The sequence below is a fragment of the Taurulus bubalis genome, assembly GCF_910589615.1.
Source record: "Taurulus bubalis genome assembly, chromosome: 2".
NCBI classification, from domain to species: domain Eukaryota; kingdom Metazoa; phylum Chordata; class Actinopteri; order Perciformes; family Cottidae; genus Taurulus; species Taurulus bubalis.
The window spans coordinates 33,015,120-33,032,268 of record NC_136590.1 but is presented as its reverse complement, the minus strand read 5'-3'; the positions used below and the strand labels follow the sequence as shown (position 1 = coordinate 33,032,268).

The following is a 17,149-nucleotide window of genomic DNA, read 5'->3' as shown; positions in this document are numbered from 1 at the left end:
ATTATTTTGTTTACCAAAATGTAAAAGGACAGAAAATTAAAAAAATTAAAAGGCCGGTACTTCTTATTTAAGAAATGGAGTCCTCTCGACACTTTCTTTCCATGTGGACATTTGCAGGTCTGGGATCAGCTACTCTTACGAAATACTTATTGATGGAGAAGAAAAACGTCAAACTGGCTGGACTTCAGAATTTTTCAAGGTTGGTCGAGTCTGGATCCGCTAATGTGGACCATGCAGAACCAGCCCAGCCTATAAATAATGTACTGACACATTTTTTGAGGAAAAGAACACTGAACCTCAAGCAAACAAGGGAGGCCTCGTGAAATGAAGGTAGGCTTGTGGCTCAGATATTTTGAAGAAAGTTTAAAGAATCGTAGTGTTTGTTGTATCTTATTGTTTTTTAATTTTCAGACTGATATAGCAGCAATGGACTTTTTCCGAAAAGTCATGGCAGTGCTGCTGTTGTTGGCTCTGGTGTGCCCAACCATGGCCTCTTCTACACCGTTGTCAGTATGTAGCTTATCCTATACTTGTTAAGGGCTTCAGTATCTTCATTTTTGTATTGACATTGAAAATGGAAATCATTTGGTTCAAAAAGCATAAATTGCAGGCAGTGCTATAAAAACATTGTCCAGAGTCCAGAGTCATGAATAAAATCTGTTTCATAAATGCCTGCTGTAGGTGCGGCCCAATGCTTTAGCTGGCCCATCTAGTATTAAAACAAAGGTATAAATGTCTTGTTGAACTTGAAATTGGTTTTCCTCATTGAAGGCTCTGGAATCATGTGGGCCAGAAGTTGCAACTCTCAAGCGCAGCATAAGGAAACTGGAGAATAAACTCTTGATCGGGAATTGGCAGGTTGAGTACTTGCAGATGCACAAATACTTTTGGCCATTTCAACCTGCTCTGGCTAATACTAAACCTGAAACGGACACAGCCCCTGGTGTAAACCACAACAGCAGTGGGGTATTAGACAGCTCTGACAAGACACAGATTGTACCGCTTCCACCTGGAGGCAATTTGATTGTCTATGACAAAGGTAAGCAAAGCTAATGTATGTGTTTGGGTGTCTATTTTTAAGAGTTTGGAACATTCAATATACATAGACTACATTTGATTAAATAATGATATATGTTCCTAATATGAAACATAAAGCAACTGTATTGTGAGTTACAATGGTAAGGATGATAATAAAGCTATCTTTAAAGCCGTTTTAAATGCTATCTTCTTAGACTGCTCTGAGCTGTTTGACAGACTGAGACCACCAAGCGGTTTCTATCGCATCAGACCCAAATTACACCAGGAACCTTTTTTGGCCTACTGTGACATGGCGGATGGAGGAGGGTGGACGGTGTTTCAGAGACGTCGGCATGGAAAAGTTGACTTCAGCAGGTATTTAAGCTAAGAAACTAGCCTACGCACAGTATGTGGGAATATTATGAATCTCAAAATCTTTCCAAAGTGTCAGATTACAGTGTAGGTGTTGTGTGGGTGAACTTCCACAGCTGTTTCATGTGAGGTAATATATCTGCCTAATTCTCATTCTAGAGACTGGGTAGACTACAGAGATGGCTTTGGTGACTTCAAACTGTGGAATGATGAGTTTTGGTTGGGGAATGAGCACATGTATTCACTACTCTCAGAGGGTCAGAAACTATTTAAATTCAAGAATCAATTTTTAAAAGCAGTATTTTATTCTGAAATATTTTTTCCTGTAATGTCCTGCCTGGTTAGCTGTTTTTTCTTCTTCTCATTTCTTGCCTACATGTCCTTGCCCTGAAGGTAAGAACCTGGTAAAGATAGATCTAATGGACTGGGATGGGAAGAGAAGTCATGCATTTTATGAGAACTTCAAGATCACAGATGAGGCCGTAAGATACAGTTTTACAGTTCTGTTGGTCTCAGAAGTAAATGTGATTCCCAACATACATCACATCCCTTAATGCCTATTCCAGGATAAGTATCGTCTCCAGTATGGACTGTATAGTGGGAAAGCTGGAGATGCGCTGACTGGTGGGGGGATGGTGGAGCAGTGGTCTGCTTGCCTCAGCGGGATGCAGTTCAGCACCAGAGATCAGGTTTGTCCTCTTCCATTATATCATGTTCTGCTGACAATGTGCAAATGATGACTGTGATAACAGTGATGATGGTCCTTGACAGGACAATGACCGCTACCGTCAGGGCAGCTGTGCTGAGGAGAATATGGCAGGTTGGTGGTACAACAGGTGAGACCTTTCAAATAAAAGCTAGTGTGTATCACTATTGCTCTGTGCGTTATCTTCCTTGTGCCTTAATTTTGCACAAGCATGACCACATTTCTGGGAAAAAAGTTTGAGTTTCTGTACTGAGTCTTGCTCGCCTTAAATACAAGTTTACAACACAAAGCAAATGCTTTAAACATATACTACTGTTGAATTGCTTCAATTTGTCTCCTAGGAAAATGTAGCATCCTTAACATTGTGTACTTTTATCTATAGATGTCATGCAGCCAACCTAAATGGGAGGTTCTACCGCAAAGGGAAGTACAAGGGCCTGCATGACAATGGTGTGGTGTGGGGGACCTGGAAAGGCCTTTGGTATTCCCTCAGACACACCACCATGAAGGTGCGGCCTCTGGTTTTCTTGGATGTCACGGGCAGTGGAGCAGGGGAATGACGAGTTTTTATTGGGGAATGAGCAAATGACAGGCTTCATATTCCCTTATGTGATTCAGAATGGAAAAAAAATGAGGGGAAAGACTGATGTTGTGTTTAAATTCTTTGTATTTGAACATAATTTGAAACCATAATCAAATGTATGGAACAGTATATTATATGTTCCAGTAAGCACTGCTTTCTATGACGTGTATAATATTACCCAAACAATAAAATAACCAGCATCTGAACCACAATGCCTGATGTTCATATTTTACTGTCCTATATATATTTACTGCATGCTGCTGTTCCGACTAAATGCTTAACATTGCTTATGTCACACATAGGAAATTGTCACTTAATAGTAAACATCACAGTGAGAGGGACTTTGACAGCACACTGTTATACAATGGGACTTCACAGCATGATACAATAAAGACATTCAGCAATGTAGAACAAGAAGACTAAGCTGTCCTAATACTGTCATTGAATGTGTTCCACAGTGGACACAGATGTGGGGACAAGGCCATATGACTTATTATGGTGAATAATGTCCCAGTAGTTGATACACAAAGAAACCGACAGAGACACTCTGAAGACATTATATGTTAAATATAAAATTTGCATATCAAATTTAGAAAATTAAACAATTCAAATAATACAAAAAATGAAAGGAAAAATGTTTTTTTGATAGAAACTTAAATAGCTTTTCAAAAAATAAAATAGTGTTTATCTCTCTCCCTTATAAGCAAACTTCTAAAATCTCAAACATACAATACAATCTTCACTGATATGTGTGTCTATGTTAGGATGATGTCACAGATACGGCAGGGTTAGGTTAGGAATGAATGTAAATAGCAATAGCAACACCTCCATGGTGCGGTACTACAAACCTTTACTCCTCTTCGCCTACATATGCTGAGGACAGATCTAGGTCTAACATCCTCTGCTCGGCCTCACTCAGCCTGTATGGCGGGCCACCACTGCTGCTGTAGCCTCCAGACATTGGCAGAGAGTGGCAGCGACCTTTCCTCTGCTCCGAGGGCGATACACTAAAGGTGAAGCTGCGCTGCCGCCCCTTGACCGCAGAGTACGACTGAGCCTCCTTTAATTTCCGGGCCAGGATGTTTCTCTGGATAGGCGATGGGCCACGACGGTTCCAGTTCTGCTCAGCACGCTCTGCCCGATCCACACTCAGGCTGGCAGGCCCCGTGGCTGGACCCCCAATCCCCGAGATTCCCTCTCCACCTCCTGCCTCACCACTCCTTTGCCTATGCTGAGCGCCACTGACTTCTGCGTTCGCATGTTTCTCAGATGCTGAAATGCTGTTTGTGTTGGTTCCTGTGTGTTTGAGTGTACTGCTGTAAGAAGGAGCAGCTGTCTCTACCCAGGGCTTCCTCTGGTCATTTCTCTGGGGTCTGGATTTAGCCCACTCTAGGGCCCCGTGCTCTGGGATGGGGTAAGAGCTGTATGGCTGCCTCTCTCGTCCTCCTTTAGTCCAACAACTTCCTTCAGGAAGGGTTCGAGATCCAACCTGGAAAGGACAATGTATTAACTCTGTTAATTAAGAAAATATGATCTACAATATATAAATACATATATACATGAACACATGAATAAAGCTGGATAGTTGACCTGGGTCATGCTCCTTTCTCTAAATGGTCTGGAGTGTACAGAGGATAGAGGTTGGGGTTTGGTGTCATTAAAACTGGAGGTCCGCCGGAAATTTGGATTTTGATGAAAGGAGTTTCCCATCCCTGCCTCTCCTCCTCCTCTGACACCACTCCTCTCTACCATCTCCACCCAGTCCGCAGTGCGGTCACGCCATTTTGTACTGCCCCCATTTGCACGAGCAGAAGGACCTAAGACAAGCTCCACTCTGGGACTCAGTCTGTCGGGCGTGACCCGAGAAGTCTGCGATGGCAGCACAGAAAAGGGAGTTGCAATCTGAAAATTATTGTAGTTTGTGTCTTCCTGGCGGCCCACAGGGAGTGTGGGATGAGCAAATCCACTTGGTGTAGGAATGGAATTTGTGGGTGAAGCAGATGTCCCTAACACAGTGTCATGGACTGGGCTTGAAGAGACATGGTACATATGTGTTGCCTCCTTTAACCCTTTCTTCTTCATTTCTTTCAACTGCTGCTGAGCCAAATGGTACCTAGAGAGACAATAATGGCATTTCAAACATTGTAGAGTAGCAGAAAATGTTGACAAACATATTCTCAGGTGATGAAAGTAAAACATATTCTAAACATACCCAAATATTGGTGGCAGCATCTTCTGACCTGTAGGGGACAGCCTTTCTGGGTCCTGTGAGAGAGGAACCAGGATCTGTGAGAGAGGCTGACTGCCCAGGGAAGGCCTGTCTTTATGGGCTACACCCGCACCTATGCCTCCCGGTTGGCCATGGCCGTCACACAGGCTGGGTCTTTGGAGGCTGTGGCCAAAAATGGACGCCTCATCGGAGAGCTTTCGTCCTCCAGGCGAATGCATGGAGCCTCTGCGGACAGAGCTGCACTGAGGGGTCTTGCAAAGCTTTCTCCACAAAATCACCAGAACAGTAGCCAGAATCACAGCCAGGCAGAGGGAGATACCAGCCACCACGACCATGTTACCACCCAGGGGGGCAACTCCGACAGCCCCAGGGGGGAGGGATGGAGAAGGATTGGGCGACACTGGGAGCAAGAAAGGGAGATAGTTGTGTTAATATGTGCAGTATGCTCAAAGCACATCTAGGTTTTTGACGAGGAGAAAGTTCAGGAAATATGAGCAAGGGAAAATTAAGGGAGTGAAAAGGGAAAAAAGAGATAAGAGATGGAAAGACTGACCGACACAGTCCTCCAGCGAGCAGAGGGACTGTTCCTTCACCATGCCAGTGCACTGCATTCCTCCCACACCTGAGGGCAGCAAACACTCACGCACTCGTTCCCTCACCCCCTCTCCACAGCTCACACTGCACACACTCCAGGGCAGCCATGAGCCCCATGACTCTGCAGAAAAACAGATTGGCAAACATTTTTAAATTGCAGATCAATTAGAAAGTGTGCGAGCCTTAATTATGTGTTGTTAATAATGTTCATTTTGAGGGAATAAAAAGCCAGTAGAAGTATCACAAATAAGATCCTTCTACATGGAGCTGAAAAAGAGCAACCGTCATATCACATGACATCGAACAGTTAATGCTTTATCCCCAAAATAGACAGAGCGAGGACACAGCAACAAAAGCATCTGACTATATTTATAATGTGAAAGTCCAATGGTTTATTATTAGTTATTATTATTACTTATTATTTACTAATTATTTACTAATTAGTTAACAGCCACATACAATGCCATATTTGTTGGTGTTGAACATAGTTTCTTTTGAATGTTGTGTTATAAATAACAAAGTAATTAGTTATGTGCTGAGGCTGACATTATGATATTAGTTATACTGGAGTGCAAGATAATGTATAAAAGGCATGGCCTGTCAGCTGTAGTTTACGATGCCTGTTTTCTGAATTGTGGTGGCATGCTTTGTTGGCACTGATTTCATGGTTTTATATTATGATATTCAGTTCGCACACTGCATTTTCATAACATATTATCACAGTTTTAACATATTCTGTACATCTGAATACACAGATATTGTGGGATCACCCTCGACCTCAAAAACAAAACAATAGTGACTGTTTAAGTCATGCCTTATAATAGCGATTAGTGGTGTGGTCTTTACGTTCGCTTCTAAAAGTTTGACTTTCATGAAAAACAATTGTATGAGGATGTCATCTTCTTTTATGATGCAATGGTCAATCTCAAAAGGATATTGCTATTTATAAATATTTAATGACAATGTAACAATGAGCAAGCAGATACAACATCATGACCCAGAAAGCAAAGCAGCTAAATATAATTTAGCCATTATTCATTTTAATTGTAACACCTGTGCTTTTCTTATTTTGGTGGGTCAAACATGTCTTCTATAAAGAACAAATCCCTTTGCCTACTCCTTAATGAAGTAATTATCCCTATTGACTGGGAGTAAGTAACTCTTTCTCTGCATGTTTTAAGAAAACCACATTGTAAATGTATTCTTGGCAGCTGACAAATGTGAATGTGTCGATCTATTAAATCTCACCTGCACTTTTGTGAACCACCAAACATGTTTGTGCAGGACTCGGGGAGCGACTGAAGTTGAGAACAAAGCGGAAGCAGTACTTGTTCCTTCCAGTGTAGAACACAGAACAGTTGAATTCTGTCTCGTTCTCTCCCTGCGTCAGCCAGTTAAAGGCCAACAGAGGTGGAGAGGGCTCCTCTGGTCCGACTCCCATCAGTGCTGTTTCACCTGCTTCCGTCCCAGAGGAAACCGCAATCCCTCTCCCAGCACCGGCATCCTTATACAGCAAAACCTTCCCATTGATGTGAGCACAAGGTGGAGATATCAGTTTCACAGTCATAGTCCCTTCACAACCACTCCTGTAAGCATTGGTATTTTCCACCAGCAGCTTGTAGGAGAAGATGCGGGACAGGTAGAGCGGTCCGGAGCTCTTCACATCCAGTGCTGCATGAGGAGACCGTAAAGCCACTCGTATGAAATCTCTTTCTGTGAAGGGGAAGGCACAGGACAGCTCAACGCTCTGGGAACGGAGAGGTTTGATTGGGTGTCGTGTGCGGGCTTGGACCTTGTCGATGCTGATTCGCCCTATCTGGTTGAACTCTATGTAGCTGACTTCTAGGAAGAGAGCGGTGTCAATGCCACTGGAGCAAGCCTGAAAATGTTCATTAGTGGATATCCCAACCTGGAGAGAGCGAGAGAGAGAGAGAGAGAATAAGAGGTGTATGAATCACTCTGGTCCTCGTTCTGCAGCACAACAAACCGTAGTGTTTGAAGTTTGAGATATTTTTGTCTTGCCTGAAAGGATCTTGAGTGGTTTGTGGCCCTGTCCACAGCGATGTGAAAGGTGGGCCACTGCACCTGCAGTTCTGAGCTCCACCACCAGGTAGTGCTCTCCGCGCTGCTGTCGTGTGTGCCATTAGCATGAGAAGCAGCAGTGATGCTGGTCTGCCTCAGCAGGAACCGGAAAGTTCCTGCATACAGGAAGCAAGAACAGTTGAACTCCACACTACCGGCCGATTGGATGTTGGGGATGGTCCTGGTCAGAAGGGTGGTGTTGGTTTCCGTGTTGACCAGAGAAAGGCTCGTATTGCGGATGTTGCTGCTGTTGGATTTTGTGCTGAAGTCCACAAATACACTGGCGTTGCTGAGGGCAACGTGCAAGGAGGGCCAGATATTGAGCCCTGCAAAAGCTACAGGAAAGAATGAACAGAAGTCACATAAGGCAAAGAGAAATACCGTTTTACCTTGTGTTCATGCATCTTTCTGAGTATTTACACAATGTGTGGTCTCACAGATTTTTCATTGTTTCTTTGTGCATTTATATCTGCTGCTTTTTTCATTGTTCTTGTTTTTCTTGATGTGACTTTGCAAGCTGTCTGTTACTGTGGCTATCGAGGTGTGTTTCTGACTCAGTTTACTGCAGTGAACCAATAACATGACAAGTTCTATATATCCTAACATATGTTTAGGTGTGGACCATATGTTTAGTAGTCTACGCAATGTTTGCACTGCAGTAGTAAAACGGGAACTGTCATTTTTAGTTGGCACACATTTTAAAAATAGATAAATATGCCATGCAGTGTCACCCTTGACAACATACTTGTGCATCACGATTTATGATACCAAAATCCCGTGCACAATAATCTCACAACAAATTATGTATAGGCCTATTGATAGTATTTCCCATGTCAAGGTGGCATCCAGCTTAATTGCAATAGGCCTTATCTGCATCCATTATTTTAAGAGCTATTGTGCTGTGTGGGGTGTGAATCCTGTTGTGAAAACCTCACATCCTCCCAAAGCAAAGAGGGTGTGGGAAGAGGAAGAGGCTGACCCTCCATTACGCCCTTCATTCCTCTGCGTTTGCCTCCAGGGTGGTAGCACATTTAAGTTAACATGCGTTTGCTTGATCAAGTGAATTAAAAATCAATCTCGCCAGCCTTTTCAAACATGCAGTCGTGTTATTAAGATTGTTTGGTGACACTCACCATATCCCATGAGTGCCAGCAGAAAGGGCAGCAGTGAGACAGCCTGTGGCATTCCGATGTCCGTGCCTCGGTATTCTCCTTCACCACATGACTGTCCTCTTCCACCATCCCTGACCTCTAAAAATCAGAGGCAAAACGAATTTACAAGAAGGTAGTAGGCAACAACCAATAGTGCTTGTGGGCGTCATCAATCAGAATAAGGCTTGGAAGATGTAGAGCACTGATCTGAGGTAAAACAGGAAGAATGGAGCATGGAGCTCTGAGTTTTTTTTTTTTCCTTCCATCTTCACAATGGGCGAGCTGCTATCAGCAGACAAGCAGTCCATAACACATATGTATTGCCTAAGAAGTGCCCAATCCTTGTTGTTTGGTTGCTTGCAAAGTTTTCACTCATTGTTTCTCTACTGTGTCCTTACGAACACCAGACTTTCTATGAAACAATATCTTCTGGCACCAGTCTGCTGCCTGTATCTCACACTCATCTCACACTCCCATTCAAATCGTATTTTATCGTTGTTTGTTTTGCAGCATGGACCATGTACATAAGAAGCATGGACTAATCACACAATTTAAATCAGTACGTTACGCAAATGCACCCTATAGCTGGATCAAAAAGTGTGCCTAATATTTATTCTCAGGAGAAGAGTGTAATAGTCAACTCCTGACCAAATAGTTAGCATCTCCTTTATATGCCAAGGAGGCTGAATATATATGTGACTTCTTTTGAAAAGGTAAGACGTAATAAACGTTAAATATAATTTAACTCCACAAATATTAAACGTATCCGTGGTTATAAACCTTGGTTTTAGTAGGTTAAGTGTAAGTTTAACATCTCGGACACATCGTGTCCACAACCCTCATTTCTTTTAGGTGGAAGCTGTTGTACTCACATGTGTTGTCGGCTCAGCTCAGCATAATTCCTTTCCAATTTTCCAACACATCAACCGACAACAACAGTCCCTCCATGTGCTGGTAAAACTATTTTCTTCTAATAATGGCAGTCAGTCAGCGGGACCAGCGTCAAAGAACCAACTGAGTTATGAAAATGCGCGCGCCGGTGACAGAGCGCGTGAGAGATCCGCTCACAGTCACTTCACGGTCAACAGCAGGGCGGGTTGAATATAACCCGCTAACTATTTGTTTCTTCCCCAAAACGTACAGGCACAGTAAAGACAACTGTGCAGCGGTAAAAAAACAAAAAAACAATAGGCTGTTTTATTTCAGAATTCAATAAACAAATATATAGCCTTTTGTATCAAACCTTTACTAAAATACGTAACCTCAAGTTCCTTTTTAACTGCGTTTACACCGGAATATAATGCAAAATGAAACTAAACTATTCCGTTTAGAAGTGGCTCTTATATGTGTTCTGAACTTCTTTGATTTAGATATTTACAAAATATTGGTTCTCAAGTAGCATACGGAAAACCCCCTGCATGCATCACAAGTAGTTCCATTTATACAAGATGATTTTTGCTACAGGCAAAACAAAAGTACAAAAGGAAAGACACATTTCTCCCCTGGCAGTTTGGAAATTACAATATACTGTATGAAAGTAATACAGATTGTTATCAATGCAGGCACCTGGGTCATCAGAAAAACGAAGGAAAGTGAATACATGGAGAAATATGTGAGCTCCAACAGCTGGATCTACAATTCCCTCTTTCAAGAGGCTTTCCCAGATTACATTTTTTTTTATGAAGGTGTTGTAAAAGATTGTCTCTAAAGAATCTCATGACAAAGTCGTATGGAAAATCTGACAGGACATCATTGTGTATCCCAATAAGTCCAGAAGGCAGAGTAACAAAATAAACATTTACACAATGCAGTCATGATGGTAAACAGAAGAACTATTCATCACAAACAATCAAATGACCTTTTCCCCACATAAGATGACTGACAAGTTATTCTTCTATTATCCATTGATGAAATAAAACATTACTGAGATTTGAGCAGATGACACTCAGCCATTCGGCATCATGGACTCACTTAAAATGCACCATTGAGTAAGTCCATACAAACATGCAAGAACAGGACCTATTTTGTCTTGGAAAATGTTCACTAAAAGTTCAATATCATGCATGAATCTCTAATCATTACGATCAGACCTGCCTCAGTTCAACTCTTGAAACAAGTATATAAGTGAACTATACATGGCAGGGTAATCTAATCAGCTGTAGCGCTCTGCAGACCTTCACATTTCCTCAAGAGACAGCTGAAAACAGGAAGCTTCTCAGAAAATGAAATACCCTTTACTGTTCAGTTCAATTCAATTCACAATGGGAACAAAGAACTGCTTATTCTATGTGTAAGAAGACACACACAGATTAGAAATTAAAATAGAAACAATCTCAGCATAAAGCAGAACTTTTAGACATGAGGCTACTTAGACAAGAGGGGCTTTATTACGATATTCTCCTATCTCACTAATTTATTATTACTTCTGCAGTTACTCTTTAAATGATTTACTGTGAGTAGACATGGTAATGGCATTTTACAAAGGCATGTATAGGCTGCTTACCTTTCAACATAACTTCTGCAATGAAAGGATTCATTGGCTAAATAATGAGATTTGGCAACATGCCCAATTTTTTCTCTCTCACTGTGAACCAAACTAACAACAGATCAGGTATTTTGTATCTTCCCCTGGTTATGTTTTCTCGAATGTCTCGAATGACAGAAAGTTATTACATTCAAAAACAGTTTGACTGGAGAATGAAGGGACACAAATCACGTTTTGATGGACAAGATTGAGAGAGCAAAACAAGATGAAAGGTGTAGGGTTTTTAAATTCATGGAATCTGGATATGTTCTCTCCCTCCTCAGAAGATAAGACCGCATGACAAAGCTTCATTCCTTGTTCATTTATTACAGAAATGTACATTTTACTTTGGAAAACATGTAATCACTTGCTATGGGCCTTTCATAACAATCCATACAAAAGTATACAGTTAGCGACAGAAGAATGTGTGAAGAAAATGTATATCCCACTAGATCAAGTTTCCCCAAACCTATTTATTACTAAATGCACATGATGATCACTCTATCAAGCAGAGCAAGTCTGGGAACACTTTGCTGCATGTTTTGGAGCAATTCCTGTAAAAGTATCTCTTTGATAAACTTTCAAGTCAGAGTCTCTCTCTTAGACCAAAACAGAAGATAGCTGGCAGTGCCCACAGTGGATTAGCAAAGAACAACCGCCAACTATTAAGAAGTCATGACCAGACTGAATAGGTACATTATCACGCTCACAGTACACCGGTACGCTCATGTAATGGCAACACATTAGTCTATCAGCGGATCCTTTACAGCAATAACGACTATGAACAAAAGAGGTTTGGGTAGAATCTCAAACCCTCCACAGAGTCATCTCGACACAGGTGACCCATCTTCTCAGCCAGCAACAACCTGGAGATGAGGAAGGAACAGAGAAGACGACTCGTGTGACTGAATGCAGCAATGAAGAATAATACAATGAGAAACAAAAAGACAACTATGGATGATCTCAACGTTATAGCAATATTGTGTTATAACATAGTAAAACAGACTGCCTGTATCATCTGTATCAATGAGATCCACAACTTACCTTTCTTTCGAGAGGAGAACAGAGAGACCCAAGAGCTTTGCAAACTCCTCTGCTGTCAAAGAGCCTTTGTCGGACACCTGTAGAAGAAGAAGAAGAAGAAGAAGAAGAAGAAGAAGAAGAAGAAGAAAATAAAATATTTGAACCTCAAGGTTGGTGACTGGGATTTATCTCGATATATGTTCAAAGATATATATCCAAGACAGAATGCTGCTTGATCAGACTAAAGCATGTCAATGACAGTATAATGGTTGTATTGGTAAAGCTTACATTGTCCTTTGCTGAGGCTATCATTTCCTCTTCGCTGTGAGACTGCAGCTGGACCACCATCACACCACTGTCAAACACACGCAGCCTACAAAGAGGACAAGATGGATGAAGGAAATGTGTGTATGTGTGTGTGTGTGTGTGTGTGTGTGTGTGTGATGAATAATGTTTTACGAAGCTAAAATAGGGAGCTGGCTGAAAAACGGCAACCAGTTTGTGGGTACTAGGACCAGCATGGTGCGGAAACCGGCCAGTGATTCTTTTGAAACACTGGGAAGTGACAGGAAATGACAATCGCAGAGGTCTGGACAATACCTCCAACAACAGGAAGTCAGACAGGAAGAGTCTGGCCTCTGGGATACAGTGCAGGCGTCAAACCTGCACTATACCTCTTTAATAAACACAAAGCCTGATCTATATATGAATGTATGAAAGATAAATGAAACAATACAAAGACAAACAAAACTCACCTCAACGGGAGCTTCAACGACTCAAACATCTTGCAGGCGTTTACCAAATCTTCTGGAGATAAAAGCTGTGGAAAGGGAAAGGAAAGTGACCTCTGTGTCTAACTGAATGTATAGAGAGCAAATTTATGGATTATTAGTTCAGCTGGAGTGAACATACATAGATATGCCTACTCAAGTACGATGTTCTGTTTTTTGTGTGTGTGCATCTGTGAGCATTACCTCCATCCCTCGAGCACGGTTGACGAGACAGTACACCTCCGTGAGAGCCATCATACCCCCACGCTCCTGGGAGAGTGGGTGGAAAGAGAGCAATAGAGTCAGAAAATGGAAAAGAAAGTAAGCAGATGCTTCAAATTAGAATTTGATTTTAGGCTGTGTAGATGTAAAACACATGAAAAAAATCACACCTACCTCCAGAGGAGCCTGTAGCATATCGCCCAGCTGCTTAGCTAGCTGCAGATGGTAATGTGTACCTGATCCATGCGTTTCCCTGGTAACGGGGTTAGCAATACCCATGCTCAGCAGGTAGGACTTAAACCGAATTGTCTATAAAGCAGAACATACCTGTTAATAAAAAGCAAAACTACTTTGATTTTTTTTTTTGCGCAATTAAGAGTAAAAAATGACATCAGTTGTGTGCATAATGGTCCAGTTAGGTTTATGATTAGATATAGCTGTATGTATACACACTCCTGTTTCCGTGTCTGATTATGCTCAAGCTCTTACCTCATCCTCTGTAATGTCTCCCTGCTTGTCTTTGATCTTGTTGGCTATAGACCTGGACAGCTCCACCATCTCCTTGGCCTGTTATTTAAAGTAGACAATCATTCAGCAAATCCCACCACAGGTTGGATATCTATGTTTATGCTGTTTGAACAATCAAACATAAATATCTCAGATAAATGAAGGTCTGGTGCTTTCTCTCTTCAGAAACATATAAGAAGACTTCAAAAAAGGTAAACAATTATATATCAACAACTACAGTAAAATATGAACATACAAAGGAAAGCATTCTTTACCTTCACCATCAACTTACTGAGATCCTCGAAGGCCTGAAAAAAAGAGACTAAATAGGTAATAGGGCTCATTCACAATCTTACATTTAAATAAACAACAAAAGTTTCATGGCTACATGTATCATTTAAATATCATTCCACAAAATCCCCACCCATCCTCTGTATATGTATGATAAAACTGAACCCTACACCCAAAACATTCTTTTCATTAAGCTAAATATTTCTATAACATTTGTATTTCATTTTATTGTATTTAAATTCAATAAATACCAATAGAGGTTGCATTAACACATAACTTAATGGATGCCAAATGAAAGTCACAGTGGCTGTGGTCAGCTTGAAATAATGTCAGTTTTTGGCAAAAAAAACTAAAACAGATAAAAAAAAATTCTAAATAAACCACTCTGTATCCTCAGTCATTTCCGTAAAAATATGGCTAAATAAACAACTTCAGCTGGGAGTTTTGAGGAGACACATTTCTCGGTATTTCAGTATTTTTGCTTGACAATACCTCAGAAATGTTTTTGTCTGTTTCTTTCCTCTTCTCCTCTATCTTCCTCTCTATGCCAACAATCCCCACGGCACGTGTTCTTCCTGCCTGCATCACCACAAAGGAAAGAAAAACACACGTTAAGAATCACACAGGCACTTTGAAAGAAGCCTGAAAGGGCAAGGAAAGACAAACAGTGAGGAGGGAACACATTGTGGTCAACTGCTGTTACAGTACATTAATCAATTTTAGTGACTATTATTTCTTAGTGTTTCTCCAAAATGTATGTAATCTCATTTAGACACACATGACCTACTGCAAATGAAAGGACGGAGTGAAACAGCCAACACATAAGTGTATTTTTACTTTGGTGCGAGTCCTGCTGTGGGATACTATACTTAAATTATAGTCAATGCCAAATTCTACCAATTGAGCAATAAGTGTCACTAATATATTACTGTTGAATCCAGAGGAAGAAGTCCTGACTCAGCTAATAATATAATCGAGCCCATTGATATAGAGACAATACTGCCACCCTGTGGTACATACATTGAATTGATAGGCACGTCTTTCCCATGCACATCCCCTAATTAAATGCTGAAAAGGCAGTTTGGCTGGTACAGTTAAGATTCTAGTCGGATGAGAAGGAGCATCTGTTCAGCTTCTAACCTGAGAGCCGGTTCCTGTGGGGATGGGTTGTGAAGCTGGCGTATTCTCCCATCTCTTCTGAGTCATTTCTTCGGTTAGCCTCCTGTAAAACTGCAAGCAAATGACACCACGTCAGTTCCCAGTCGTAAATAATCCAACACAGATTCTCACTTAAGAATGCTCTTTAAGAGATTAAACGGTATGCAAAAAGATTGTTTAACTACTCGTATAAATGGCACTACCTCAATCTGCCCGTGTTCTTTGAAGGACAGCTTGATGAAGGAGTACTTGCTATGTTGGTAGGGACCTGGCTCCTTGTTGGCAGGTGTTGCTTGCAGGTGGATAACTATTTTTGCACTACAGAATAAGAGACGTCAATACTTAATGATTTAAATTTAAAATAAGTACATTAACAACATAATACAAAAAAATAAAAACTTAAGTTGCACTGCTATTTTTCCCCATACAATTCAACTGCATGGAGCTATGATATTCTCCCCAAATATAACCAGCAGTTATCACGTGACCAAAGTGCCCAACACAAGCTTTATTTACTGACACTCACCTCTTTCCTATTCCTGCAGCCTGCTCCTCAAATAAGTGGATCTGTGACAGGGGCATGGCTATACAACATTCCTACGAGGGACGAGAGAAATACAGAAGTCATCGAGAGAAACAGCACACAACATGGGAGAAGACAGATCTGTGAACAATGACACCAGTTCTCTCACAATCACTGCTGTCTTACGTGGTTTTTAACGTCCCTCCAGATCAACCGATGGGTGCTCAACAAGGCAACCCCAACGTCAAGCTTAGCCTGGTCCAATGACAGGAGAGTACATGACGTTATTCTTTTTCTTATATTTCTTCACCAACTACTATAATTGTGTACCTGCACCGTCAATACTGCCGCAACATTTAGCTAACGTTCTCTTATCAACATTGTTACATGAAGGTTTTAGCTACTGTATTGTTGTGTCAGGCTACAGACTTAGCGATCAGAAAACTAAACTATACCTTATCATCTCCGTCATACAGTCTGACACCTCGTTGCTGGATCACTAAAGTTTCGTTTATTTCCAGGAGCCCATTTGACCACGAAAAGCGGTCCATTTTTACTATTACAGACGATTATTGTCTATTCTGCACTCTGCTGCCGAGACCCATTTTTATGTTTACTTCCTGTACGCTGTTCAGAATTGCCCTGACTGTGCCTGATAAGAAACACCGAAATAGAACATGAAATAATATATATAAAATAGAAATAAATTTAATTGATGGTTATTTTGCCGATACATCAAGACTAAGCATTATTTATACAACCTAACTAAATGTCATTATGTTATATGTTCATAATTTGCTGCATGGTATCTTTTCTGACAGGCTGCCTTTTGTAGGGGTCCTTTCCACTGTTGACGTTACTAGCGCCAGCTGTCAGAGGAAGCTAGCAAGACTGCTATCTTTCCTAGCGCGTTATTTTAGAATTTGTAATGATTTATTTTGTACATTTTCAGTCTTTAGCATAATTATAACTCGCACTGGATTTAAGCTAAACTTGAATTAATTTATGTCCCAAAAAAAACCGCATTTTCCAGTGTTTTTTTTGTTGCGTTGTGCACAGAATTAAGATTTGCTTTAGCGTGCTAGCTTGTTGTTAGCTGCGGACAAATCTGGTGCAGGCAGGTTTTGCACTGCAGACACAGCTTCTCTTGTTTGGAAGTCATTGTTCATGGGCGGAAAGTTGTATTTTATAGAAGGACTGGATATAGCTTTATTACGGAACTAAAGGATACAGATTTACTGCAAATATGCAATCCTTTGAATTATGCTTGACTAGCATTTTGATTTTAAATCAGTAACGTTGAACGACAAGCATGGTATTTAGACTTTAAGTCATCCGAATGCGTTTTATCTCAAACCATCCTATCATCTGCATTGTAAAACGTGTTTTTACCAAT

The 17,149-nt window shown here is 41.1% G+C and overlaps 3 protein-coding genes across 3 annotated transcripts; 1 reads left to right on the top strand and 2 right to left on the bottom strand.

Moving 5' to 3' along the window:
• Positions 1-447: 447 nt before the first annotated feature.
• Positions 448-3,253, top strand: fgl1b (fibrinogen like 1B; the record flags this gene model as incomplete). Its single annotated transcript, XM_079214341.1, has 8 exons — positions 448-510; positions 772-1,039; positions 1,233-1,392; positions 1,549-1,646; positions 1,783-1,871; positions 1,956-2,078; positions 2,161-2,225; positions 2,478-3,253. 8 exons carry the CDS (start codon positions 448-450, stop codon positions 2,653-2,655), a joined length of 1,044 nt encoding a protein of 347 aa, XP_079070467.1. The 3' UTR covers positions 2,656-3,253.
• A 238-nt stretch (positions 3,254-3,491) lies between these two features.
• On the bottom strand, positions 3,492-9,666 carry thsd1 (thrombospondin, type I, domain containing 1). The gene is made up of 8 exons (XM_079235234.1): positions 9,608-9,666; positions 8,718-8,834; positions 7,525-7,919; positions 6,751-7,411; positions 5,462-5,623; positions 4,891-5,308; positions 4,269-4,791; positions 3,492-4,167 (listed from the first exon to the last, which is right to left on the bottom strand). Exons 2-8 carry the CDS (start codon positions 8,767-8,769, stop codon positions 3,529-3,531), a joined length of 2,850 nt encoding a protein of 949 aa, XP_079091360.1. The 5' UTR covers positions 8,770-8,834; positions 9,608-9,666; the 3' UTR covers positions 3,492-3,528.
• Positions 9,667-11,582: 1,916 nt separating this feature from the next.
• On the bottom strand, positions 11,583-16,350 carry vps36 (vacuolar protein sorting 36 homolog). The gene is made up of 14 exons (XM_079237082.1): positions 16,209-16,350; positions 15,940-16,008; positions 15,757-15,827; positions 15,434-15,548; positions 15,213-15,302; positions 14,565-14,651; positions 14,057-14,089; positions 13,764-13,841; positions 13,449-13,583; positions 13,257-13,322; positions 13,038-13,102; positions 12,571-12,655; positions 12,304-12,380; positions 11,583-12,125 (listed from the first exon to the last, which is right to left on the bottom strand). Exons 1-14 carry the CDS (start codon positions 16,302-16,304, stop codon positions 12,038-12,040), a joined length of 1,155 nt encoding a protein of 384 aa, XP_079093208.1. The 5' UTR covers positions 16,305-16,350; the 3' UTR covers positions 11,583-12,037.
• Positions 16,351-17,149: the final 799 nt, after the last annotated feature.

What these genes read in the sequence shown, in the direction of transcription:
- vps36 (XM_079237082.1), bottom strand. Translation starts at nt 16,304, where the DNA reads ATGGACCGCTTTTCGTGGTCAAATGGGCTCCTGGAAATAAACGAAACT. An exon ending in CAGACAAAAACATTTCTGAG is followed by an intron (nt 14,090 to 14,564) that starts GTATTGTCAAGC and finishes TCTTTTTTTCAG; the next exon opens with GCCTTCGAGGATCTCAGTAA. An exon ending in GAGACATTACAGAGGATGAG is followed by an intron (nt 13,584 to 13,763) that starts GTAAGAGCTTGA and finishes TCTGCTTTATAG; the next exon opens with ACAATTCGGTTTAAGTCCTA.
- thsd1 (XM_079235234.1), bottom strand. Translation starts at nt 8,769, where the DNA reads ATGCCACAGGCTGTCTCACTGCTGCCCTTTCTGCTGGCACTCATGGGA. An exon ending in GCTGGCACTCATGGGATATG is followed by an intron (nt 7,920 to 8,717) that starts GTGAGTGTCACC and finishes TCTTTCCTGTAG; the next exon opens with CTTTTGCAGGGCTCAATATC. An exon ending in GGTGGTTCACAAAAGTGCAG is followed by an intron (nt 5,624 to 6,750) that starts GTGAGATTTAAT and finishes GTTTTTCTGCAG; the next exon opens with AGTCATGGGGCTCATGGCTG.